The 27115-nt window shown below is 37.0% G+C and overlaps 2 protein-coding genes across 19 annotated transcripts in view; one reads left to right on the top strand and one right to left on the bottom strand.

The window, feature by feature from the left end:
- MTMR2 (myotubularin related protein 2) overlaps positions 1-27115 on the top strand; it is a 91262-nt gene that overhangs the window by 49723 nt on the left and 14424 nt on the right. For all 7 annotated transcript variants that reach the window (XM_001146996.6, XM_508710.6, XM_054662641.2 and 4 more), the window contains 7 exons: positions 9932-10007; positions 13243-13337; positions 13507-13617; positions 16983-17084; positions 17983-18066; positions 24878-25027; positions 25768-25956. In XM_001146996.6, the coding sequence (XP_001146996.1) occupies positions 9962-10007; positions 13243-13337; positions 13507-13617; positions 16983-17084; positions 17983-18066; positions 24878-25027; positions 25768-25956 (777 nt within the window). In that variant the 5' untranslated portion in view covers positions 9932-9961. The remainder of the gene's footprint in view (positions 1-9931; positions 10008-13242; positions 13338-13506; positions 13618-16982; positions 17085-17982; positions 18067-24877; positions 25028-25767; positions 25957-27115) is intronic.
- CEP57 (centrosomal protein 57) overlaps positions 10427-27115 on the bottom strand; it is a 75523-nt gene continuing 58834 nt past the window's right edge. For 9 of the 12 annotated variants that reach the window (XR_010147648.1, XR_010147652.1, XR_010147650.1 and 6 more), the window contains one exon: positions 26176-26502. The gene's annotated coding sequence lies outside the window, so the exon portion shown is untranslated. Of the gene's footprint in view, positions 11761-26175; positions 26503-27115 lie in introns of those variants that run through there. The other 3 variants (XR_010147645.1, XR_010147647.1, XR_008538130.2) reach the window with 2 other exon arrangements.

Here is a 27115-nt window from a genome sequence, read left to right as displayed (position 1 = left end):
AGCTGGACAGAGAATGACTTTGACGAGTTGAGAGAAGGAGGCTTCAGACGATCAAACTACTCCGAGCTAAAGGAGGAAGTTCAAACCCATGGCAATGAAGTTAAAAACCTTGAAAAAAAAATTAGACGAATGGCTAACTAGAATAACCAATGCAGTGAAGTCCTGAAAGGACCCGATGGAGCTGAAAACCATGGCACGAGAACTACATGACGAATGCACAAGCCTCAGTAGCTGATTCGATCAACTGGAATAAAGGGTATCAGTGATGGAAGATCAAATGAATGAAATGAGGCGAGAAGAGAAGTTTAGAGAAAAAAGAATAAAAAGAACAAAGCCTCCAAGAAATATGGGACTATGTGAAAAGATGAAATCTATGTCTGGTGTACCTGAAAGTGACGGGGAGAATGGAACCAAGTTGGAAAACATTCTGCAGGATATTATCCAGGAGAAATTCCCCAATCGAGCAAGGCAGGTCAACATTCAAATTCAGGAAATACAGAGAATGCCACAAAGATACTCCTCGAGAAGAGCAACTCCAAGACACATAATTGTCAGATTCACCAAAGTTGAAATGAAGGAAAAAATGTTAAGGGCAGCCAGAAAGAAAGGTCAGGTTACCCACAAAGGGAAGCCCATCAGACTAACAGCTGATCTCTTTGCAGAAACTCTACAAGCCAGAAGAGAGTAGGGGCCAATATTCAACATTCTTAAAGAAAAGAATTTTCAATGCAGAATTTCATATCCAGCCAAACTAAGCTCCATAAGTGAAGGAGAAATAAAATCCTTTACAGACAAGCAAATGCTGAGAGATTTTGTCACCACCAGGCCTGCCCTACAAGCGCTCCTGAAGGAAACACTAAACAGGGAAAGGAACAACTAGTACCAGCCACTGCAAAAACATGCCAAATTGTAAAGACCATTGAGGCTAGGAAGAAACTGCATCAGCTAACGAGCAAAATAACAAGCTAACATCATAATGACAGGATCAAATTCACACATAACAATATTAAGCTTAAATGTAAACAGGCTAAATGCTCCAATTAAAAGACACAGACTGGCAAATGGGATAAAGAGTCAAGACCCATCAGTGTGCTGTATTCAAGAAACCCATCTCACGTACAGAGACACACATAGGCTCAAAATAAAGGGATGGAGGAAGATCTACCAAGCAAATGGAAAACAAAAAAAGGCAGGGGTTGCAATCCTAGTCTCTGATAAAACAGACTTTAAACCAACAAAGATCAAAAGAGACAGAGAGGCCATTACATAATGGTAAAAGGATCAATTCAACAAGAAGAGCTAACTATCCTAAATATATATGCACCTAATACAGGAGCACCCAGATTCATAAAGCAAGTCCTTAGAGACCTACGAAGAGACTCAGACTCCCACACAATAATAATGGGAGACTTTAACACCCCACTGTCAATATTAGACAGATCAGTGAGACAGAAAGTTTACAAGGATATCCAGGAATTGAACTCAGCTCTGCACCAAGCAGACCTAATAGACATCTACAGAACTCTCCACCCCAAATCAACAGAATATACATTCTTTTCAGCACCACACCACACTTGTTCCAAAACTGACCACATAGTTGGAAGTAAAGCACTCCTCAGCAAATGTAAAACAAGAGAAATTATAACAAACTGTCTCTCAGACTACAGTGCAATCAAACTAGAACTCAGGATTAAGAATCTCACTCAAAACCGCTCGACTACATGGAAACTGAACAACCTGCTCCTGAATGACTGTTGGGTACATAACAAAATGAAGGCAGAAATAAAGATGTTCTTTGAAACCAATGAGAACAAAGACACAACATACCAGAATCTCTGGGACACATTCAAAGCAGTGTGTAGAGGGAAATTTATAGCACTAAATGCCCACAAGAGAAAGTGGAAAGATCTGAAATTGACACCCTAACATCACAATTAAAAGAACTAGAGAAGCAAGAGCAAACACATTCAAAAGCTAGCAGAAGGCAAGAAATAACTAAGATCAGAGCAGAACTGAAGGAGATAGAGACACAAAAAACCCTTCAAAAAATCAGTGAATCCAGGAGCTGGTTTTTTGAAAAGATCAAAATTGGTAGACCGCTAGCAAGACTAATAAAGAAGAAAAGAGAGAAGAATCAAATAGGTGCAATAAAAAATGATAAAGGGAAGATCACCACTGATCCCACAGAAATACAAACTACCATCAGAGCATACTATAAACACCTCTATGCAAATAAACTAGAAAATCTAGAAGAAATGGATAAATTCCTCAACACATACACTCTCCCAAGGCTAAACCAGGAAGAAGTTGAATCCCTGAATAGACCAATAACAGGCTCTGAAATTGAGGCAATAATTAATAGCTTACCAACCAAAAAAAGTCCAGGACTAGATGGATTCACAGCCGAATTCTACCAGAAGTACAAGGAGGAGCTGGTACCATTCCTTCTGAAACTATTCCAATCAATAGAAAAAGAGGGAATCCTCCCTAACTCTTTTGATGAGGCCAGCATCATCCTGATACCAAAGCCTGGCAGAGACACAACAAAAAAAGAGAATTTTAGACCAGTATTCCTGATGAACATTGATGCAAAAATCCTCAATAAAATACTGGCAAACCGAATCCAGCAGCACATCAAAAAGCTTATCCACCATGATCAAGTGGGCTTCATCCCTGGGATGTAAGGCTGGTTCAACATACGCAAATCAATAAACGTAATCCAGCATATAAACAGAATCAGTGACAAAAACCACATGATTATCTCAATAGATGCAGAAAAGGCCTTTGACAAAACTCAACAACGCTTCATGCTAAAAACTCTCAATACATTAGGTATTGATGGGACGTATCTCAAAATAATAAGAGCTATCTATGACAAACCCACAGCCAGTATCATACTGAATGGGCAAAAACTGGAAGCATTCCCTTTGAAAACTGGCACAAGACAGGGATGCCCTCTCTCACCACTCCTATTCAACATAGTGTTAGAAGTTCTGGCCAGGGCAATCAGGCAGGAGAAGGAAATAAAGTGTATTCAATTAGGAAAAGAGGAAGTCAAATTGTCCCTGTTTGCAGATGACATGATTGTATATCTAGAAAACCCCATCGTCTCAGCCCAGAATCTCCTTAAGCTGATAAGCAACTTCAGCAAAGTCTCAGGATACAAAATCAATGTGCAAAAATCACAAGCATTCTTATACACCAATAACAGACGAACAGCCAAATCATGAACTCCCATTCACAATTGCTTCAAAGAGAATAAAATACCTAGGAATCCAACTTAAAAGGGACGTGAAGGACCTCTTCAAGGAGAACTACAAACCACTGCTCAAGGAAATAAAAGAGGATACAAACAAATGGAAGAACATTCCATGCTCATGGGTAGGAAGAATCAATACCGTGAAAATGGCCATACTACCCAAGGTAATTTATAGATTCAATGCCATCCCCATCAAGCTACCAATGACTTTCTTCACAGAATTGGAAAAAACTACTTTAAAGTTCATATGGAACCAAAAAAGAGCCCGCATTGCCAAGTCAATCCTAAGCCAAAAGAACAAAGCTGGAGGCATCACGCATATCTACAACTATCTGATCTTTGACAAACCTGACAAAAACAAGAAATGGGGAAAGGATTCCCTATTTAATAAACGGTGCTGGGAAAACTGGCTAGCCATATGTAGAAAGCTGAAACTGGATCCCTTCCTTACACCTTATACAAAAATTAATTCAAGATGGATTAAAGACTTAAATGTTAGGCCTAAAACCATAAAAACCCTAGAAGAAAACCTAGGCAATACCATTCAGGACATAGGAATGGTCAAGGACTTCATGTCTAAAACACCAAAAGCAATGGCAGCAAAAGCCAAAATTGACAAATTGGATCTAATTAAACTAAAGAGCTTCTGCACAGCAAAAGGAACTACCATCAGAGTGAACAGGCAACCTGCAGAATGGGAGAAAATTTTTGCAATCTACTCATCTGACAAAGGCCTAATATCCAGAATCTACAATGAACTCAAACAAATTTACAAGAAAAAACAACCCCATCAAAAAGTGGGTGAAAGATATAAACAGATACTTTTCAAAAGGAGACATTTATGCAGCCAAAAGACACATGAAAAAATGCTCATCATCACTGGCCATCAGAGAAATGCAAATCAGAACCACAATGAGATACCATCTCACACCAGTTAGAATGGCGATCATTAAAAAGTCAGGAAACAACAGGTGCTGGAGAGGATGTGGAGAAATAGGAACACTTTTACACTGTTGGTGGGGACTGTAAACTAGTTCAACCATTGTGGAAGTCAGTGTGGCGATTCCTCAGGGATCTAGAACTAGAAATACCATTTGACCCAGCCATCCCATTACTGGGTATATACCCAAAGGACTATAAATCATGCTGCTATAAACACATATGCACACGTTATGTTTACTGTGGCACTATTCACAATAGCAAAGACTTGGAACCAACCCAAATGTCCAACAGTGATAGACTGGATTAGGAAAATGTAGCACATATACACCATGGAATACTATGCAGCCATAAAAAATGATGAGTTTGTGTCCTTTGTAGGGGCATGGATGAAGCTGGAAACCATCATTCTCAGCAAACTATCACAAGGACAAAACACCAAACACCGCATGTTCTCACTCATAGGTGGGAATTGAACAATGAGAACACATGGACACAGGAAGGGGAGCATCACACACCGGGGCCTGTTGTGGGGTGGGGGAAGGGGGGAGGGATAGCATTAGGAGATATGCCTAATGTTAAATGACGAGTTAATGGGTGCAACACACTAACATGGCACATGTATACATATGTAACAAACCTGCACATTTTGCACATGTACCCTGAAACTTAAAGTATAATAAAAAAAAAAAAAAAGAAAAAAGAACCTTAAAAAAAAAAAAGAAGATAGGTTCCTGGTGTTTTTGAGTTGCCTCTCTTGTTTTGACCTCACTTCATTTATTCATTGAATCTGCTTTCTCCCTTCTCCCATTGCTGACATATCTGAGATGCAATTCCTTTCAAGTAAAAATCATCAAGTATTATTCATATAATTGCTTCTATTTGTTTTATAAGCCTAGGTCACTTTTCCAATGTATCATATTCCTCTTTATTTCTATTACCATAGACTAATCCAGGATTCTATTTCTTTCCTAGATTATCATCATTTCATCTTCTTCCTTTTCATTTCTTTGCCCTCCTTGACCATGCCATCTGCCCCTATCAAAGGCCTGCAGTGATTTTTTTTTTTTTACATGACTGGTCAAGTTTAAAGTCCTTAACTTCTCCCCAGTATTTTATTATAAAAATTTCTGAACACAAAATAAAGTTTACAAACGACCCTGCTGTATCCACCATCAGAATTTTTCCATTAACGTTTTACCCTACTTCCTTGTTTTTATCTGACATCCATCATCTGTGTGTCCCTCTATCCATCTATTTATCTAGCTTACTTTTTGATGCATTTCAAAGTAAATTGCAGACATTAGTAGTTTTCCAACTAAATATGTCAGCATGCAGATAAATATATGTAGTTTTTCTTTTGATATAAAATTTATATCTATTGAAATACAGAAATCTTAAGTGTACATTCTATGAGTTTAGAAAAATGCATACACCTGTACAACCCAAATCCCTGTCAAGATATAGAACCTGTCACCCCAGATACTTTCATCATGCCCCTTTTCAGTCCACACTCTCATTCTCATCCCCATAGCAACAACTGTTTTGAAGTTTTTGTACTATAGTTTAGTCTGTTGCAGAATTTCATATAAATGGACCCATACGATATGGACTCTCTTGCTGAAGGCATCTTTGAAACCTTTCACTAGGATACCCTAAACTTTTACTCCATTTTTATTTCTCAAGCCATCTCCTTTATTCTCTCAGGTAGACATTATTCCGTTAATTTTCCTAAGTTGTGTCAGACTCTTTGGAATATTGCAGCTGTCTTCAGTCCTCATAAGAAATGAAAGAAAGGGAAAAGATTTGCTGCTTTCCTTACAACAGTGAGATGCTTACTATTCTGTAGCTAAATCTAGAATCTAGTAGTTAGGAGTCAGGGAGAGATTGATTTGTGGTTCCCTATATGACATGCTTTCTCAAATATTAATCCCTTTGATGAGTATTAGAGAAAGTGTGTCATATAGGGAATCTCTAGAGCAGAGAAAAAAGCACCATGTCAATAGGCCATTTTGGTAAAAGGCAGTGAAAACTTCTGTTGATGCTTCTATTACGTGAATAATAAGTACAGATGCTCCTCGACCTATGATGGGGTTACATCCGGATAAACCCATTGTAAGTTGAAAATACCATAAGTTGAACCATTGTAAGTCAGGGACTGTCTGTATTTTTTTTTTTTTTTCATTTTCATGGTGTTTTGCAAATCTCTTTATGGTGCAGTTATCTTGATTTCATAGTTGCTAACTTTTAAGGTGGGTATTAATATCATGTTAATAACATGAATGGTGAAACTAAGACTCAGAGCTTAGTATGGTGGTAGTGAATGTGGAGTTTTTTTAGGGGTTCTTAGGATATGAAACATAAGGTTTTGCAGTACACCACAAATCCCTTGTATATTTTAATTTTGATTTTCCCTTTTTAGCTGAATCACAGTTTAAGGTATTTTTTTCTTTTTCTTTTTTTTTTTCTAAAAAGTATTTCTGGGTTGTATTTTCTGAGACCTGGCTATCTGAGAATGACTTCCTGCTACCATTAAATACTTTATGGGAGCATTTTCCTTCACAGCTTTGATCACATTTTGTTATTGTCTTGTAGAATATGGTATTATAGATAACCTTGAAGCTAACTTGATTTTGCTTTCTTCAAAAGTAATTTTTTTTCCACCTATATTCTTATAGTTTATATTTTAATTCTTTTAGTTCAAAAAAATTTGCCAAGATGCAACTAGGTATGTCTCTGTTCATTGATTTTGGGTGGAACATGGTAAACTCTTCTGATCAACATCAATTATATATTGGACTTTTTGCTCCTCTTGATTTTTTTTTTCCTTTAGAAAATACAATTCTTTTCTTGATTATTTTCCATGATGATTTTATCTTTGTTCTTTTCCTTCAAATTCTTACAGCACTTTTCAAGTTTGTCCTCAACATTAAATCTGTTTTCTGAATAACCAATGCAATTTGTTGCTAATTGCATACAGATTTTATTTCTGCTATTACATTTTTAAATGTCCTTGCAGTCATTCTCATTCATTTCTCTTGTTTCATTGTGTCTCTCTCCTTATGACTTTCTGTTTCTACTCTATTTCTTTTTTTTCTTTTTCTTTTTTTCTTTTCTTTTTTTTTTTTCTTTTTTAAAGCACAGGGTCTCACTACCATTGCCTAGGCTGGAGTGCAGTGGAGTGCATCACAGCTCACTGAAGCCTTGACTTCTGGGGCTCAAGGTAATCCTCTCATCACAGCCTCCCAAGTAGCTGAGACTGTAGACCCGCGATGCCATGCCTGCCCAGCTGATTTTTTGCATTTATAGTAGACACAGGGTTTTGCCGTGTTGTCCAGGCTGGTCTTGAATTCCTGGTTTCAAGCAGTCCACTCGCCTCGGCCTCCTAGGATGCTGAGAGCATAGGCTGAGCCACTGCGCCTGGCCTTCTCTTTGTGTTTATTAGAAAATATGGCTTATTTCCTTTTGAGTGTGCCAAGTACCTTATACATGCTTTTACAAATGCCTATAGAGAATTATTTTCAGAAGACTGCTTTCTTTTTTAAGGTTTTGGGTTGATATTCTCTTTTCTTTGTAAGTCTTTCTTTTTTTTTCTAGGCCTTTTTTTTCCTAGTCTCTTTTCTCCTGTTTGATTAAGGATAGATTTGTCTAGAATCAGTGTTTGTCAACAAACACAGGGTCTAGATTGCCCCATCCCTGTTCTGTTCACTTGAGTGCTAGTTGGAGTTCCTTTTCCTATCTCCAGTGTAGAATTAGTTGTTTATATACAACCTTTAGCATAAGCCTATTGTTAAAAGTCTGTCATCTAGAGCAGCTCTGCTGGACAAAGATAGGATCTTGTATTGCTTCTTTTCATTGCCTTGCTCTTTGACATTCTGGTCAGAGAGAATATAAGAAAGCCTATGTGTGGTTCTCAAAGTGTGCTGCTTGCATGAGTTTTCCTGTCTCTTTTCTCACTTTATGAAGCTTTAGGAGGATTGTATCTCCCATGTTTCTGTGTGCCTTTGCCAGAACTACCCTCTTCTCTTCTGTACATAACATAAATATTTTCCGGGGGTTGCTGGTCCTTTCTGAATGTAGAAATGTAGAGAAAGAGGAAGTCATGTGGAGCAGTGCTGTAGCAGCCACAAGAAGGTATACATATGCAATATGGGAACTACTGCCCAGCGTTATAAGTGACATAAATGTTGTATTTCTGAGTGAGGTGGTAGACTGGGGGAAGAATAAAGCATCTTCCTTTCTATAATCTTTCACGTGGTTGATTTTTTTCGGTATACTCTGATATTTGTTTTGTTATCTTTGGGTCTAATTTTGTTGCTTTCATAATTAGTAGAATTATTAGCAGATTCTGGCAATTAGTTGTTAGTTTGAACTTTTATTAACAGTAGACAACACTTATTACATACATCTTATGTGTTAACACTGATATAAGTACTTTAAATGTATTAACCCATTTAATTTTCATGACAACCTATGTGTGGTACTATAATAGTTACCATTTTATAGATGCGGAAAATGAGGCATAGAGAAGTTGAAAACCTTGCTTAAGAGTACCAAGTTAGTATGTGGTGCAGTCAGGATGTGAACCCAAGTCTATATTTTTGTATATGGCAAGTTTTTGCCTCTTTAAGCCCATCTTCATAGGCTGGTCCTCCTTTCCTCTCTTCTTTCCTTCTTCTCTTCTTTTATGACTGCATAAGACTATTTAGGGACTGGCAACTAGATAGCGTGTTTAAAAGATGACCTTTAAAGACGACTTTTCTGAAGTTTAGATGTGGCACATAAAAATATATATGTGTGTATATACTATTTCTTTAGGTATTGCATTAAAGTTACTTTATGAAACAAATTGTTAAACTTTCAAAAGAATGAATTTGTTTAGATTGCAAATTTATTGAAAATAAGTTAATTTGTTCTTTGTAGTTCTTAGTTATTGGCCGCAGGTGAGCCAGATTGTGGAAGATGGAGGAATTAATGGGATTGGAGACAGAAATTTACTGTTTGATGGTGAGAGAGGTGGGAGGAGGTGAGGAAGGCTTTTGGTAGTTAATGGGGGATATATTTAGCATATGACAATTTGGGTGTGTCTGTGTGTTCTCTGGGTTGTAACTCCTTTAGAGAACTGTTTCTGTATCCACATTCTTGGAATATAGTGTAGCATCCTTCACAAGGTAACTACCTGGTCATATTTGTTGATCATGATTTTATTTAAACTCTTTTACAGCAAGATGATTTATCAACATCATTTCTAAATTCTCTAAACATTAAATCTACATAAGAACTTAATTTTGTCTGAGTTTAAATGTACTATGGCCCTTCAGCATGGCTTTGGAATCCATTCAACTGTAGTTCAGATCTACACACTGGCACTTTAACTATGTGATCTTGAACTAATTACCACTTTCGGCTGCTTTTTCCTCATCTGAGAAATGAGGATATAATACCTCTTTTATTGTTAGGCTGTCTTAGGATGCAGTGCAAAAACATGTACAATTTTTTGTGTAACAAATGTAGAGTGCTTTGATATGATTTAAGCACTCAGTAAATGCTTTCTAGAAAAACATTAACTTCATATATTATACATGCCAACACTACAGTTTAACAAATTTGATTTAAAATAGTGTATGTGATATGATGTGATAACTTCAAGAGCAAGTATACTCAGTTGAAATATGAGTGAAAAAGTAGCCTTTGAATAAAAAAATGTTTCTTTTTTTGTCTTTCCCACCCCAGGTCCTGAGGGAGTCTAACAAGTTAGCAGAAATGGAAGAACCACCCTTGCTTCCAGGAGAAAATATTAAAGACATGGGTCCGTAATGGTATTTTTTGCTTAATGTCCTTCCCCGTTCTGACTGTGCAGAATGTTCAGTACTCTCAGCATACAGAGAATAAACTGGCTGTCAGAGACACCTCCTGTCTGGCAGAACTCTTTACCTGCAGTCTTCCCAGCATCTTAGTGTGTTCTACAAATGTAAGCCTAGACCTGCTGCTAGTGTTTGTGTTTGAACTCCTGGGAAACATGCAAATTGAATTATACTTTGCCTTTTCTCTGGTTTGTTTTACTTTCTTTAAAAGTAGGTGTATTTTTGCTAAAACTGTTGCTGAAGCCTGTGAAGGAAAATTTTATTATTTTGAATTACTATATTCAGATATTGAGTTGCCTAGATAAAAACATTGAATTGTCACCTTATACAAGTAATTTTTCTTAAAATATCTTCTCTTCTGTTTGCTTCCTTCATGTCTTTCTTCTCTGAATAAAGTCAGGTTAATTTTTGGATGAAATACATCATCTCCATTGCATCTGTTTGTATGTAGATGCCCTTCTCTGCCCAGCCTAATACTTATAATATGGACTGGAAACTGAAGATGAGCTTACAAGCTGTGTTTTTTTCCTCATGCTTTTGTTTTGTTTCATCTGTGTGATAATCTACAGATATCTACTCATAAACTCCGAGAAATAAAGTAATATGTTAGAAGAATGAAGTAAATGATTTCTTAGTTAATATAACTACCATCTTTCATTTTGTTACCAATCATAATTTTTAAAAAGGATTTTAAAAATGCTGAATTTTACTTGGCTAGGTGTCATTTCTATGTGTAAAAACAAGCCAAAGGCAGGACCTGTATTCTAAATGGATTATTATTTACTAAATTTAGCTTCCTAGTCCTTAGCATGCTATTTGTCTTTTCTTGCTCTTGGCTCTTGATTGAATAACCTCTCAGTCTTTTTCTTTTCCCCAGTTAGCCTTATATATACACCAAGCTCTTGATCTGAACTACCTACTTACATTTTTTCAGAATTGGCTATTATATAATGATAGTAATTATTATTATTGAGTGCTTACTATCTCAGTCATTCTCAGAGAGTATATTCTTGAGAATAACATCAACCCCATTTTATAGGTGAGGAAGGAAACTAAGGCATAGGAAGATAACCTAGCTAATAAGGTTATATCTAGCATTGTGACAATTTCTTTTTCTTATTCTGAACTTAATGCCGTAATTGCAGCTCCCATTATGAAATATGGCTTTATTAAAGAACTTCAAGTTACCACTCAGTCTCATTTGTTGGCTTTTCTTCCTTTAATAGCAACACGCCCTAGGACCTCATCCTTGACCCATTTCCCTTTTCCCTCCTGTATACTCTTTTCGGTTGACCATATCTAAATTTGTAACATCACTTGCCATATATTGGCTGATGACTCCAAAATTTGTATCTCCAGTGTGAACCCCTGTCCTAATGTAAGTAAACAAATGCCTCTATCTTAAACACACATCCTTGAGTATCCCATAGGAACCTTATACCCAACATCTCCAAAATGGAAATCATCACATTTAACTCCAAACTTACTCTTTTTCTTGCATTCTCTCTCTCAGTTGACATCAATACCAGCTGTCCATTTACTCAAGTCAGAAATCTGGTTGTCGTACTAGACTGCTCTTTTTTTCTTTTCTGGACTCTTAACATCCAGTCAGTGTCTAAGAATTTCTTGTATTTATCTTCTTTTCTCCATTGTCATGATCTCTTGAGGAATGATAGAGGGTACAGAACAAAGCAAAGACTAATGATGATAATAGTAACATAGGTATAAACCCTTGAATTTTTGTATTGTACTTAGAACTTTAGAAGCATCTTTATATGTATATTATCTCATGATTTTAGAATAAAGGGGAAGATGTAACAGAAAAGCACTGGCCCGAGAATGACATTCCTGTGGTGGGATATAGGATAATAAGGCTGAGTTTTCTTACATGAGTAAGAAAATTGACTGTGGAAGGAATCCAGAAATGTTTTAGTAACCTTGAATAAAGCTTTTCTAGTTGAGGTAAAAATTCATAAGGGAAAAATATTATTTGTGCAAAGCAAGTTTGTGTATTTTTATATAATGATGGGTTCATTTAATTTTAAAAGCTTCCCTCTAAATGAAATAGGCATTCAAAACAATGATTTTAAAAAGTAGTTTATACTTAAAATGTTCCTAAGGGAACTATTTTGAAGGTTAGAAAGATTGTGAAAAGATCAGTCTCATTTCAAATTCCATACAAAGCAGCCAGTCCTTCGAAGTGTTGAATGAGAAGCAAAGTCAGGAGGTTGTAATACCTTATTAAATATATTCCATGGCCCCAAGTTTTCCCAGAAGCCCGTTGAAAGGGTCTTAGAAAGTTGTTGCTCCACAGAATTGTCCCTTACTTCCTTGGAATGATGAAGATACTCCTTTATCTGCTGATTTGGTGTAATAATGACATACTAGGAATTTATGAATATTTTAAGATATAAAAACCATGTATTGGAAATTATGAACTGTGGCATTTTAAATAATATTTTGAGATACTGATTCCTAAGTTATCCTGCATAATCAGTTAATGCATATTTTACAAAACATAATGCCATGTAGATCCATCGTTTATTTGATAAAACATTACTTGTGATTATTTCTTTACAAAGTCTGGCATTGGTTGGTCAGCAGTACAATATCCTCTTCTTATACTGTTATTTTTCTAAGAAATTATATTTTAAATGTGTGTCATTTCACTTGTAAAATTTTCCCCATAAGTATTAATCAGATCAGGAGTTTGTGGAATAACATATGTTTTGGACATTGCATTTTTAGAAGAATGTTGACAAACTGGACAGGAAATTGGTGAGGTTACATAGAAACTGCAATGAGATGATGGCGACTGTGCCTTGACATGCTTATTGTTGATACCACCATTACCAGTGTTCTTTCACCCGTCTCTGCTGCAGCTACCCACACCTGTTTTATCTAGCCAGGATAGTAGCCCCTTTGTTTACTTCCATTCTGTCTCATGGGATGAGAAGTCCCTCCACCTTTTCAGCCTATCCCATTTAATTCTGTGTTTCTTCCCCAGATTAGTGCAGGGATGGAAGCTTGGGTTGTAGGATTCTGAGGTCTCTGGAAATTACTGGTTCTGTTATTTTTCAGCATAAATTAGTCTAGGAATCATAACAATTTTATAAGATGAGATAGCAGGTTTTAATAGCACATAATGTATAGTAAACTGTGGACTTCTTGCTTTTTCAGCCAAAGATGTAACTTATATATGTCCATTCACTGGTGCTGTACGAGGAACTCTGACTGTCACGAATTATAGGTTATATTTCAAAAGCATGGAACGGGTAAGAGTCAGATTCGATTTTTGTATGTACATGAGTGTGTTGTTTGTAGCTAGTTTTGTTCATTTCTGATCATTTCTAATTAAAGCATTTCTGATTAAGATTTTGATCAGCTCTATAATTGGACAGTATTAATTGCTCAGTTTTAATTATTTTTTCTTTCCTTCTTTAGGATCCCCCATTTGTTTTAGATGCTTCCCTTGGTGTGATAAATAGAGTAGAAAAAATTGGTGGTGCTTCTAGTCGAGGTGAAAATTCTTATGGACTAGAAACTGTGTGTAAGGTAAATGTTATAATATGTATGTGATTTTCTTTGGTTTGAAAAGCTTTGTATTAAATAGAACCTCTGTTTTGAAATTGGTTTCTACAATATAAAATGGATTTCCAATTAGAAATGTTATTTTAGTATGACATTGATAGAAGAAAACAAAATTCAGCAGTAATAGAAAAGGTGATTCATGAATTAGACTTAATTCTTTTGGGCCCAGTTCAGTCTACATATTTTGATATATTCACAAATTCATAACTTATTTTTTAATAATGATCATCTTGACCGGACGTGGTGGCTCACGCCTATAATCCCAACACTTTCAGAGACTAAGGCAGGCGGATCACATCAGGTCAAGAGTTCGAGATCAGTCTGGCCAACATGATGAAAACCCATCTCTACTAAAAATACAAAAATTAACCAGGCGTGGTGGCGGGCACCTGTAATCTCAGCTATTGGGGAGGCTGAGGCAGGAGAATTGCTTGAACCTGGGAGGTGGATGTTGCAGTGAGCCAAGATAGTGCCACTGCATTCCAGCTTGGGCAACAGAGTAAGACTCTGTCTGAAATAATAATAATAATAATAATAATAATAATAATAATAATAACCATCTTTAATGCACATAGTACTGATAGGATACCACATAGTTCCACATTGATGATTTCACTTTGAGCCTTATAAAAATCCTGTGAGGTAGGCACAATAGACATTACTACCTTTAATTTACAAACTAGCAACATAAGGCTCTGAGCAGTTCCACTACTTTGTAGTGGAAGAACTAAATAACTAAATATGTTATATTCATCATCACCTATCTTTTCTGTTTCTAGTTCTCATAATTTTTCTTTTTTTTTTTTTTTTTGAGACGGAGTCTCGCTCTGTTGCCCAGGCTGGCACAATCTCAGCTCACTGCAAGCTCCGCCTCCTGGGTTCACGGGATTCTCCTGCCTCAGCCTCTCGAGTAGCTGGGACTACAGGTGCCCACCACCACGCCCAGCTAATTTTTTTTTGTATTTTTAGTAGAGATGGGGTTTCACCATGTTAGCCAGGATGGTCCCAATCTCCTGACCTTGTGATCTGCCCATCTCGGCCTCTCAAAGTGCTGGGATTACAGGCGTGAGCCACTGTGCCCGGCCAGTTTTTCTACTTCTAAAACAATAGTGTGGAAAAGTTGATATTGTAGACTTTTCTTATGTTCTTATTTACTGGCATTCTTTAAATGCATTGATACTTGAATGAAACATAGATTGTTACATTTTTACCATTAAGTCATAGGTATTTAATACTACATACCACTTCTCCAGGTCACTGTTATTAAGGCCTAATTAACTAACACCCATGCACATTGAGATTCTACATCATATTCTTCCTTTCTTTTTATTCTGCCAGTGCCAAAAGAAACAGCATGTGTATAATTCAAGATACTTTGTTATGCTAATCTTAGAAGTTTTGTGACTCTGGTATTAAAGCTAATGACTTAGTAATTATTTTTGTAGTTTTCTTTTTTTTTGAGACAAGAATCTGGCTCTGTCGCTTAGGCTGGAGTGCAGTGGCGTGATCTCGGCTTACTGCAGCCTCTGCCTCCCGGGTTCAAGTGATTCTCCTACCTCAGCCTCCTGAGTAGCTGGGATTACAGGCATATGCCACCATGCCTGGCTAATTTTTGTATTTTTGGTAGAGATGGGTTTCACCACGTTGGCCAGGTTGGTATCGAACTCCTGGCCTCAAGTGATCTGCCTGCCTCGGCCTCCCAAAGTGTTGAGATTACAGGCATGAGCCACTGTGCCTGGCCTGTGGTTTTCCATTATAGTCAGAAGGGCTCTGTGAGTGTAATCGCTGGCAACCATGTGTCAAGCACACTGTTTCCTGATCACTTTTCTGTAGTTTAAGAGTAAGTAGTGCATAGAATATAAGACGATGTGAAAGAAGATAATTTTGAATCTTAATCATTTTAAATATAATTTTTTTCCGTGGAACAGGATCGTTATCAATAAACACAAATATTTGTAGGGCCCCTGACATGGTACTTTCGGAGAACTCTGTGGTTAACAGAATGATTCTGAGTATCTCACCTAGTTATAAAGATATTTACTGAGGGAAAACAAGATATCAGCTTAGGTTCCTGCACATGTTTATTTTAAAAGATAGTAAAGCCAGCATTCTAGTTTTGGATCATATACTGTCTTACTTATGTATTGTGGGTACATTGTAGTGGAGTGGCTTTGTGTGCGGTTCTACAAAATGAGGCATAATAAAGCTATTTTGAATTTTGCCTAGGTAAAAACATTTAAATAAAATGATCAGTCTTAAAATTATTCTTTTCTTATAAATTTTTTTAAAAAATTTTTTTGTAGAGACAAGGTCTCGCTATGTTGCCCAGGCTGGCCTTGAACTTGTAACAATTTATGTTTCATTCAAGTATCAATCAATGCATTTAAAGAATGTCGGTAGATAAGAACATAGGAAAAGTCTACAATACCAATTTTTCCCCACCACTGTTTTAGAAGTAGAACACCTCAAGTGTCCCTCTTGCTTTGTCCACGCAAAGTGTTGGAATAACAGGCTTGAGCCACTGTGCCTGGCCCTTGAAATTATCTTAATCCCCAGTTTTTTTCTAAGTGCTGTTAAGATGCCAGTAAACCAGAACATGAATAACTGCATTCAGTCTGAGCATAGAAAACTGCTTAGGGACAAATGGAAGGGAACCTTGGTCTTTAGACCTTACTGTAGAGCCTGGATAATATAAACTAAACTATTCAGAGTTTATGTGTCAGTAGATGGTGGAAGAATGTGGTTATGGAGTGAAGGAAGGAACACTTTCAGGCAGGGTTTAGTTCTATCAAGTCTACTAGTAGCAGGGGACTTAGGAAGAGAAGGTCCAATGCAAATGAACCCTGGGAAGGGATAGTTAGTAGGAAAATAATCACCAGATATAATGAACTGAAGACACGTATGAAATGTAACAACTACTAATCAGGTTTTATTAATAAAGAAATTTATGACAGAAAATGGGCTTTCACAGGGAAAGCACATATGCTGATAGTTTGTATCAGTCATTATATTAATCTTCAGATGTAATATCGTTAATCTCCAGTGGTTACATCAAATACTACCTCTTTCACTGGCCTATTTTGAGTCCATAAGCATAGGTAAATTTCCTGCCCTCTGAATTCTGCTTCATAGTAGAGTACCTTGTGTTTCTTTCAGTTTTTCCCAAGAAACCATTATAATTTCCCTGTCTCCAGGAGCTGATGTCTGATTTATTTTTGTATCCCACATTCACAGATCTTAACATTTTACAAGATAGTTCCAAGTAACCTTATTTATTCATTTAAGTAAGTAGTGAACAATTATTAACTTGGTTCCTAAATCTTTTCTAGGATATTAGGAATTTACGATTTGCTCATAAACCTGAGGGGCGGACAAGAAGATCCATATTTGAGAATCTAATGAAATATGCATTTCCTGTCTCTAATAACCTGGTAAAATGTTTCCTGTCTTTGGAAAATTTGTGCTATAATTATTGATGTCGTATAAAGAAACTTGTCTAGGCTGTCTAGAATCTCTACATTTACATCCCTGCTTTGACATTTAACCAGATGTATAGTGTAAGTGTAACTTAGTCTCTTGGATCAATTTCTTTAAGTATGAAATAAAGGAAGCTGGACTAGCTGATTTCTGAGGTCCATTCCAGCACTAACATTTTATGATTATATGATCTTTCTATTCAGGGTGTTTCCATGATGAAAAAAGTGACCTGTTGTCTTCATTAGGATTTGTAATCTCCTTTTTAATTGGGAGCCAGTTAACACTAGCAATTTGGGAGGGAGGTAAGGGTAGGCAAACCCTGAGTTCCCACTATGTGCTTTAGACAGTGTTAGACTCCCACGTTTATATCATTTCACTTCTATGTAGCCTATGGTGGTAGATATTATTTATCCCTGTTTAGCGATGAAAGCAACATCAGGTAAGCAGTTAACTCAAGGGCACAGTTAGTAGGAGTACCATTTGGAATCAACGTTGGTCTTACGACTCCAGTTCAAATTTTTTTCGCATCATAGTTGTTTTTAAATGTAATGTCTTTATTTGAAAGTAAACCTACAAAGGCTACCAAGGATAATCTGAAGGAAATACAATGATATGTTGGTATTTGATAAGTTTTGTTGGCAAGTGTCTTTGCTTTTTTGTATGCTTAAAAACATGTAAAAAAAATAGATTTTCAAAATGATAAAACAAAAACTATAATACAAAAAAGGATGCTAATACATAAAATGTTCTTGCAGATAAATAAATGAAAACTTTGGATATATGGATACATTTCTGATTCATTACCTTTGTGAATATCTTTTTTAGCTCTTACCATTGTTTACTTTTTTGTAGCCTCTTTTTGCTTTTGAATACAAAGAAGTATTCCCTGAAAATGGGTGGAAGCTATATGACCCTCTTTTAGAGTATAGAAGGCAGGTATGTACTTTCTTCTCTTTCAATTTTAGTATTTTGTATTCTTTTCATTCCAAAGAAAACTGGGTGGAACCATGTACGAAAACCAGCATATCTCATACCACAGTAATTCACCACATTAAGAGATTAAAGCAGAATTCAATCTTGAAATCTGTTTTAGTATATCATTCTTCCTATTCTTCCTTCAGTATACCACTTCCCAAAGAGTCCCTATACTGCATTACTTAAGCCCCACCTAAAATAGTCATTCCTTTATTTTTAACTTTCCTCCTGTCCACTATGCTTTCTTGAGAATTTAAGACATATTGATTATTTCTTGGTAATCATTAGATTTGTTATCTAGAATATTCTAGAATTCAAATATGAAAATTCTTGAGCTTTTACTTTTGTATTTAAATTTCAAACATAGCATTTTAATTATAACATTTCTAATTTATTGTGGTTTTGTTTCACAAAGCCAGGTAGAGGTAAAGAACCACCACCAGAGAGCTAAAAATATCTAAATGACTTGAAGTGGGGTTTGTTACCACACTTACATGTGGAAAGTGAAGTTGAAATTTTCTCATTCAGTTATAAAGTTATTTGGCAAAATATGAAATAGAATACAAAATAAGTGGGAATCAACTAAAAGCCAAGAGTATACAAGAAACAGGAGATTCATGCTAACTCAAAAATCCAGTGTCAGAAGAAGATGACTAAGCAACCAAAAAGTCTAGCAGGTGTCTTTAGAAATTATAAAAATGAGGACTACTCTTTGAGAATCTGGGAAGAAATTGCTGTCCCAGGAGCATTCAGTGTAGAACTTTGGAAAGCAGATGAGGTAACTGTGTCTAAAGAAAAGAGGTAAATTATTACTGAAAAAAAATAAGTTGAAGTGTAAATGAACAACTATACCCATACAGAAAGAGAATTATGAGATTAGGAATTGTGGCAGTAAGAATAGAGCATTAGCTTCTACATAAAATGGTATGGATGCTTTATGGTCTTTGACTTACTAGATGAATTTGTTGGCTTTTTTTTTTTTTGCAGCATGAGAAACTGTCTCTGAGTCAACTAAAAGGTCTAATGGAGAGGACACTGTATTTGTAGTTAGAAGCTGTAGTTTTAAGATTTTTTTCTTGGATATATTTTAAGTTTATTACAGAAGGAAATGAAGATGATCTCTTAAAATTAAGGACTAATGATAAAGCATCAGATTATTCACTTCCCCCCCTTTAAATAAAAAAAAAAAAGGAAGTGGTAATACTTGCATTCTGTACAAAATTCAAAAGGTCCAGCAGGGTATACTGAAAGGTAGGTTTTCCTTCCAGGACAACCCTGTGTCCCCCTAGCCATTCCATTTCCCCTTCCTTTAGGAAATGATATTATTGGTTTCCTGAGTATTTTTTTCAAAGGTTTCATGTCTACAAAGCTTGTGTATATATGTGCGGGTATTGTTTTTTAAGCATATGGTAGCATGCCATGCACACTCTTCTGTGCTTTTCTTTCTTCATTAATATATTTTGGAGATGGTACCATCTTCAAACATATAGACCTTTCTTTTTTTTAAATTGAGATGTAACTCACATACCAGAAAATTTACTGTTTTAAAGTATACAGTCCACTGCTTTTTAACATATTCACGAAATTGTGCAATTACCACCACACTCTAATTCTAGCACATTTAGAAGACTTAGTTTTGAATTTTAGCTCTAGTTCTTACTCTCACACTCAGATGTAGGCTCTTGAATGAATCATTTATGGCACAGTGCCTTCATTTTTTACTTGGTGATAGATACCACGTTATGGGATGTTTGAAGGATTAGTGACATATACAAAGGCACTTTGTAAACTGTAAAAATCTATCCAAATGATGATTATTATATTTATTACATTGTGAGGCTCTGAAAAACAGATATCATGACTGGCTTTATCATGTGCTGCCACTAAAAAAATGAAAGCTACATTCATTCAACAGATCTACACTTAATAGTGTTAAAAGAAATTAGACTATATCTCTTCAAAAATGGGCAAAGGCTGGGCGCAGTGGCTCACACCTGTAATCTCAGCACTTTGGGAGGCCGAGGCAGGCAGATCGCTTGAGCCCAGGAGTTTGAGACCAGCGTGGGCAACATAGAGAAACACCATCTATACAAAAAAATAAAAATTAGCCAGGTGTGGCATGCACCTGTAGTCCCAGCTACTTGGGAGGCTGAGGTGGGAAGACCACCTGAGCCTGGGAGATCAAGGCTGTGGTGAGCTGTGAATGTGCCACTGCACTCAAGCTTGGGCAATAGTGAGATGCCATGTCTCAAAAAATAAGTAAATAAATAAAAAATGGACAAAGCTATTAATGACCATTTAGGTTTGTCATATAGGAGAATGTTTCTTTAATTTACTCTTGAAGGACATATACAGTATGTAGTGATTATAGACAGGACTATGGAGTTTGTGGATAAGGCCAAGAAAAATCAAGTCATCTGGGCACAGTGGCTCACACCTGTAATCCCAGCACTTTGGGAGGCCAAGGCGGGAGGATTGCTCAAGCCCAGGAGTTCAAGACAAGCCTGGGCAACATGGTGAAACCCTGTCTCTACCAAAAATACAAAAATTAGCCAGGTGTGGTGACACATGCTTGTAGTCACAGCTATCCAGGGGGGTTGAGGCAGGAGGATTGATGGAGCCCTGGAGCTCGAGGCTGCAGTGAGCCCTGAGCATGCCACTGCACTCCAGCCTGGATGACAGAGTGAGACCCTGTCTCAAAAAAACAAAAAGGAAAAATATCAAGTCATGGGTAAAAATCTGTATAAAGATAATGAGCAGTCCAGTGCAGTGGTTCACACCTGTGGCCCCAGCACTTTGAGAAGCCAAGGTGGGAGGATTGCTTGAGCTCAGGAGTTCGACACCAGCCTGGGCAACATGGTGAAACCCTATCTCTACAAAAAATACAAAAATTAGCCAGGCATGGTGGTACATGCCTGAAGTCCTAGCTACTCTGGAGGCGGATGTGGGAGGATTGCTTGAGCCCTGGAGGTTGAGGCTGCAGTGAGCTGTGATTGTACCACTGCAGTCCAGCCTGGTGAAGAGTGCAGAGACCCGATCTCATGAAACGAACAAAAAAGATAACGAGCACGGTCTCCTGCAGAAATACCCAACATAAGTTACATGCATTACTTAACAAACTTGGAAAACAGTTACTTCAGTCAAGGGAAAGAGAACTTATCCTTAGAACTGGAATGTAAGTAACTAAGAAAGCCATAGTCCTTTCAGTTTGTTTGTATAATAAACTTGACCCTGACAAGTGGATACTGAAGGGCAGTGATTTTGCTTGGAGAGTAGATATATACCAAAGATCAATAATTGTCAGTATATTTTTAGTAGTCTACAAAGAGAGTGTCTGAGGGCTAGCCAATTCCAGTTTTCTGCTTGAAAGGCAGTTTTTAGTGAAGATAGGTGTGTCGGCTTATCTAAGAATGAGGAGGACAATAGCCATGAAGGTAATCTAAGTCAGTGGTTCTCATTCCTACCCCACCCTGCTACTTACGTGAATAATGTGACATTCCCCATGAGAACAGTGGTTCTCCTGGTAGTGTTTTTACAAGGATATGGGAAGTGGGGTGGGAGAGAGACAGGAGTACCTTTCTGGGTTGGGGGATGGTACATTAGGCCCTCTGATGTATACTTCTCAAGTGATCTGACCTTTAGCTCTGACTCCATGTTTTCTAAGAAAACTTCAGAAACTAATTTTGCTTCATATGGAAACTTCCTATGGTTCACTGATTTATTCATTCATGCATTTATCAAATTCATATAATACCTTCTAAATACTAGTGGCTAAAATATGAAACAAAACGATAAAGTCCAGGTTCCCAAAGAGTTTGTGTTCAATAGAGCATTCAAACAAATAGATTAACAATTACAATATAATGTAATGAATAGTCTGATAGAGCAAGTACTGTAGGGAGAGAACATGAGGCCATCTGGGAGCTGAAAGACGTTTGATATAGACTAGACCAGAGCATACAGTGGCAAGGGAGAGATCTGGAGAAAGCAGGATTGTAGAGGGCTTTGCTAAGTCTGGTAAAGGACTTCGTATTTTATATGAAAAGCAATAGGTAGCCATTGATTTTAAGCAGAGGAATGACATAATCCCTTTTGCATCTTAAAAGATTACTGTGGAGGCAGTGTAGAGAATGGATTACAGAGGGACAGGAGAGAAGTGATAATGGCCTGAATTAGGGAAGTGGTGGTAAGAATTGAAAAAAGTGAGCAAACTTCTGGTATTTCTGGAGGAAAAATCATAGAAATTGGTCACTGACTGTATGTAAGGGATAAGGGAGGGGGAGGAGTTAAAGATGATAACCAGGTTTCTTGGTTGAATACCATCTCTTTAAACTTGCCAATTCACTGTACTTTTTAGTACAGCATGTGAAAAAAATATATAAGTATATATATGATATATACATATATAAAAATATGAAATATATATTTTTTTTCACGTGCTATAATAAAAAGTACAGTGAACTGTGTATATATATATATTATATATATAAATTTTTAGAATCTCGCCGTGTCACCCAGGCTGGAGTGCAGTGGCGTGATCTTAGCTCACTGCAACCTTCACCTCCTGGGTTCAAGCAGTTCTCCTGCCTCAGCTTCCCAAGTAGCTGGGATTACAGGCATGAGTCACCATTTCTGGCTAAGTTTTGTATAATAGAAACGGGGTTTCATCCATGTTGGCCAGGCTGGTCTTGAACTCCTGACTTCTAGTGATCTGCCCACCTCTGCCTCCCAAAGTGCTGGGATTACAGGCATGAGCCACCGTGCCCGGCCAGCACGTTAATATTTTGTTAAAAACCTCTAATTAAGACTTTAGTTCTGGAAATAAGTCATGGGTAAAAATCTGTATAAAGTTAATGAGCAGCCTGGTGCAGGGTTTAACTTTCATCTTGAAGTTGTCCAGAATATCTGAAGTCAACGAAATCAGGAGGGAGGGAAAGATGTAGACCACAGGGAGCAAGATGGGACCAGGCTAATTATATGGAGTAAACAGGATGTAAGGTACTAATGAAAGAACAGTTAGGGATAAATAGAAGCGCTATTGAGAGTGTTTGATGGAAGGGAATTTTCTTTCTTAACATCCTTCTGGGTGTTTGGCAACAGCTTGAGAAATACTTCTTTTAAGGAGAGTACATTCTGCTCTTTGAGATTTTTACAACAATTTAGTGAATACGGTAGTAAATTTTTCTTGAGGAATAATGTACTTTTATATAAAAAGTATAGATTTGGAATGCTCATGGAATTCTCTGCTACTTCCTAATGTATAGCTTTGGCCAAATTACAAACTGTGCCATAGTTTATCTATGAAATGAAGTTAATGAAACCTGAGTACAGTAAAATATATCTGTGTGTTTGGGTGTAAAGAGGCTGGCAAAGTGCCTACACACAGTAGATGCTCAGTAAATGTATTTTTCACTTTCAATTCTATCTTTTTCTGTTTGATAAGAATTTTCAGAGATCATAAAATTTAAGATAGATTTTCTTAAGTCCAACCATTTAATATAATAGCTTAATTTTGTATACAGTGAAGGATGGAAAATTTCAGTTGTCTTATTAAGTAATCCTATATGTGAAGTAGTACACTATTTATAAAATAGCAGATATTGAAGGAGCATGAGAACTCAATAGTTGATATGTTTTTTAAAAATTGTTTCAAGCATTTTTCTTGCCTGTTGCCTGTTGTCATTTTGCCTTGCATTCCTCCCTTACTTTTCTAATATATTTTAGATTAGCAACATCCATTAGTATTATAATACCTCAGTGAAAAATGTACTTTACATATGTAAGTGATAGCTGTGCATGTAGCACTCTGGTGGACACTTGGTGCCTGACTTCTGATATTTATTTGTATAGATGAATGGCAACAAAGTCAATCATCCAGTCAAACTGAATGAGACCCTGCACTTTGGGAGGCTGAGGCAGGCGGATCACCTGAGGTCAGGAGTTCGCAACCAGCCTGACCAACATGGTGAAACCTTGTCTCTACTAAAAATACAAAATTAGCCGGGCATGGTGGCGCATGCCTGTAATCCCAGCTACTTGGGAGGCTGAGGCAGGAGAATCGCTTGAACCCGGGAGGCAGAGGTTGCAGTGAGCCGAGATCGCGCCATTGCACTCCAGCCTGGGCAACAAGAGCGAAACTCTGTCTCCAAATAAATAAATAAAGAATAGGAACATTTGGCCAGGTGTGGTGGCTCATGCCTATAATCACAGCATTTTGGGAGGTCAAGTTAGGTGGATCACGAGGTCAGGAGATTGAAACCATCCTGGCCAACCCCGTCTCTACTAAAAAATACAAAAATTAGCCCAGCATGGTGGCGTACGGCTGTAGTCCCAGGTACTCAGGAGGTTGAGGCAGGAGATTCACTTGAACCCAGGAGGCGGAGGTTGCAGTGCGCTGAGATCGCACCATTGCACTCCAGCCTGGGCGACAGAGCGAGACTCTGTCTCAAAAAAAAAAAAAAAAAAAGGAACATTTGAAGTCTTACCGTTTCCTTCCACCTCCTGAATATGCTTAGCACAGGCCCACACTCAATATTTAGTGAATTAATGTCTGTTATATTAACATCAAATTGGGTTCCACAAATGAATACGTATCCCTACATTAGAATATCTAATCCTGAAAGCCTGATACCACAGGCTGACAACAACTATCCCAACACTTTAGGAGATGGATAGTAGAGGTCAGAGAGATTGAACAGGATGGCTTCTGTCCTGGTGTCGTTTAATATTTTAGTTATATAGTAATTTGTCTTATGTTTCATTTCACATGTAGGGAATTCCAAATGAAAGCTGGAGAATAACAAAGATAAATGAACGATATGAACTTTGTGATACATACCCTGCCCTCCTGGTTGTGCCAGCAAATATTCCTGATGAAGAATTAAAGAGAGTGGCATCCTTCAGATCAAGAGGCCGTATCCCAGTAAGTAGGAAGTTTGGATGAGCCTTTGCAAGTGCTTTTTTACTCAACATAATGCTGAGATTAATGAGTAGGAGAATGGATTCAGGATATAAATAGCTACAGCAGCAGGTCTTTCATGGGGATATTGGAGATTGATTTATTTAGTAAAGTTAAAAGTGGAAGAAAGACTTAAAGAGGCTTCCAGAGAGTGTGATATGGGTATTAGATAACTGCACAGAATTGCATGATTCTTCACTGAAAAACAAAGTTTGCTCTGTGTATTAGTCACTATTTATTTATCTTATTGTATATTCTTTAGTCATGATGATAAATGTTCTTTTTTTTTTTAAGTCCTAGAAAGAACACCTTACAGATTTATAACTGGATCTTAGAAAGATGAGCTTAAATAATTTTAGGTACAAAATTCATAGATTCTAAAGGCTTTTAGAACTGAGCAGTTTTGCTAATATATTAAGTGGGGTTTACTTAGCCCTGTTTCACAGTATTTTTTTCAGGAGATAACATTTCCCAATAATCAAATACTTTCCTAAATCAGTATCTGACTAAAGAATTAGACCAAGTTTTCCACATGCCAGAATTGGCTTGAAAGAAAGGTGATGATTTTTCTTAGCAGCCTCAGATGTCCTTTCATGGCCAGGCTTTGGATCCAATTAGAAAGCAGAGCTTTACTGAGTACTGTTTTTGAGAATTATAAACAGAGAAGTATGTAAAAGGTGTGTTACCATTTTTTCCTCATTAAGGTTTTATCATGGATTCATCCTGAAAGTCAAGCCACAATCACTCGGTGTAGCCAGCCCATGGTTGGAGTGAGTGGAAAGCGAAGCAAAGAAGATGAAAAATACCTTCAAGCTATCATGGATTCCAATGCCCAGTCTCACAAAATCTTTATATTTGATGCCCGGCCAAGTGTTAATGCTGTTGCCAACAAGGTCAGATGGTCTCTTAGTAATTATAATTATGGTTTCATGAATCAGCTGAGTTTGGCAGGGCCACAGTGTAGTGAAAAGAGCTCAGGCTCTACAGTGGTAAACATATAGGTTCTTGTCTTGGCTCTTCAACTTGATGGTGTGATTTTGAGTTAGTTATTTAACCTCTTTAGACCTCAATTTGTTTATTGGTAAAAATGAGAATAATAATAGTTAACAGTGTTGTTTTGGGAGCAAAAATCATTTAATAAAAAATAATGCATAAACTTTTGCTTACTTACATAATAACTAGGTGTTCAGTTATTCTTAGCTTCCCACTTCTCCAAAGTTGACAACTAACTGAGCTTATGACTCACTGAAGTCCCTGTAGAGTACTGCTCTAGGAATAGCGAACTAGTGTTCTCGGTGACTAGTGGTGCCCTCTTCTGACCGTCCTCCACCTGAACAAGTTATTCAGACTGAAGAATTGGCAGTTAGCTGTAGCTGATTGTTCCAGCAGAATAAATATTAGCATCGTGGAAACTGAAATTTTGGTTCAGTTGACCAAATCTATAGAAGGAGGGAAGGAGAGAGAAGACATAACTACAGCAGCAGGTACCATTACTGAAAAGCGCTCATCTTTTCAAGTGTACATTTCAGTGCTTTTAGTATATTCACAAAGTTGTACAACCATGCCACTACCTGAATCCAGGGCATTTTCATTCTATGTGTTTCTGTGACAGGTTCTGTATAGTTGTTACCACTGCTGTCTTTCTAGAATGTTGCAACAAACTTGAATTGAAAGTTCCTGTCTTATTCCCACTCTTCAGAAGTAATCCTTAACAGGTATCCATTGAAATACTGTTAATTCTATGATTGTGCCAAACGATTTCCCAGACTCTCAGTGTCAGAAAGGAAGCTGAACTTCTGTTCTTTCAGTAATTTGTTGCTGGTTATGAGTTGGTGGTTTTGTTGTTTCAAAGGTGTGGGTCATATGATCACTTAATTTTATATAATTTACTGCTCCAGTATTTTCCTAATTTGTTTCTATTAGGGCTCTAAGAAGTATGATTTTACACGAGTTAGGTAGGAGATAGAATATTTTATTCATGAAATATAAAAAGATTAAGTCCAGAAAAATAAGGTTCTTCTTTCTAGCCATAGCTTATTTTGAACACCAAAT

The sequence above is a fragment of the Pan troglodytes genome, chromosome 9 (assembly GCF_028858775.2).
Source record: "Pan troglodytes isolate AG18354 chromosome 9, NHGRI_mPanTro3-v2.0_pri, whole genome shotgun sequence".
Classification (NCBI taxonomy): domain Eukaryota; kingdom Metazoa; phylum Chordata; class Mammalia; order Primates; family Hominidae; genus Pan; species Pan troglodytes.
The sequence above is the reverse complement of the archived record's forward strand: the minus strand, read 5'-3'. Positions and strand labels throughout refer to the sequence as shown.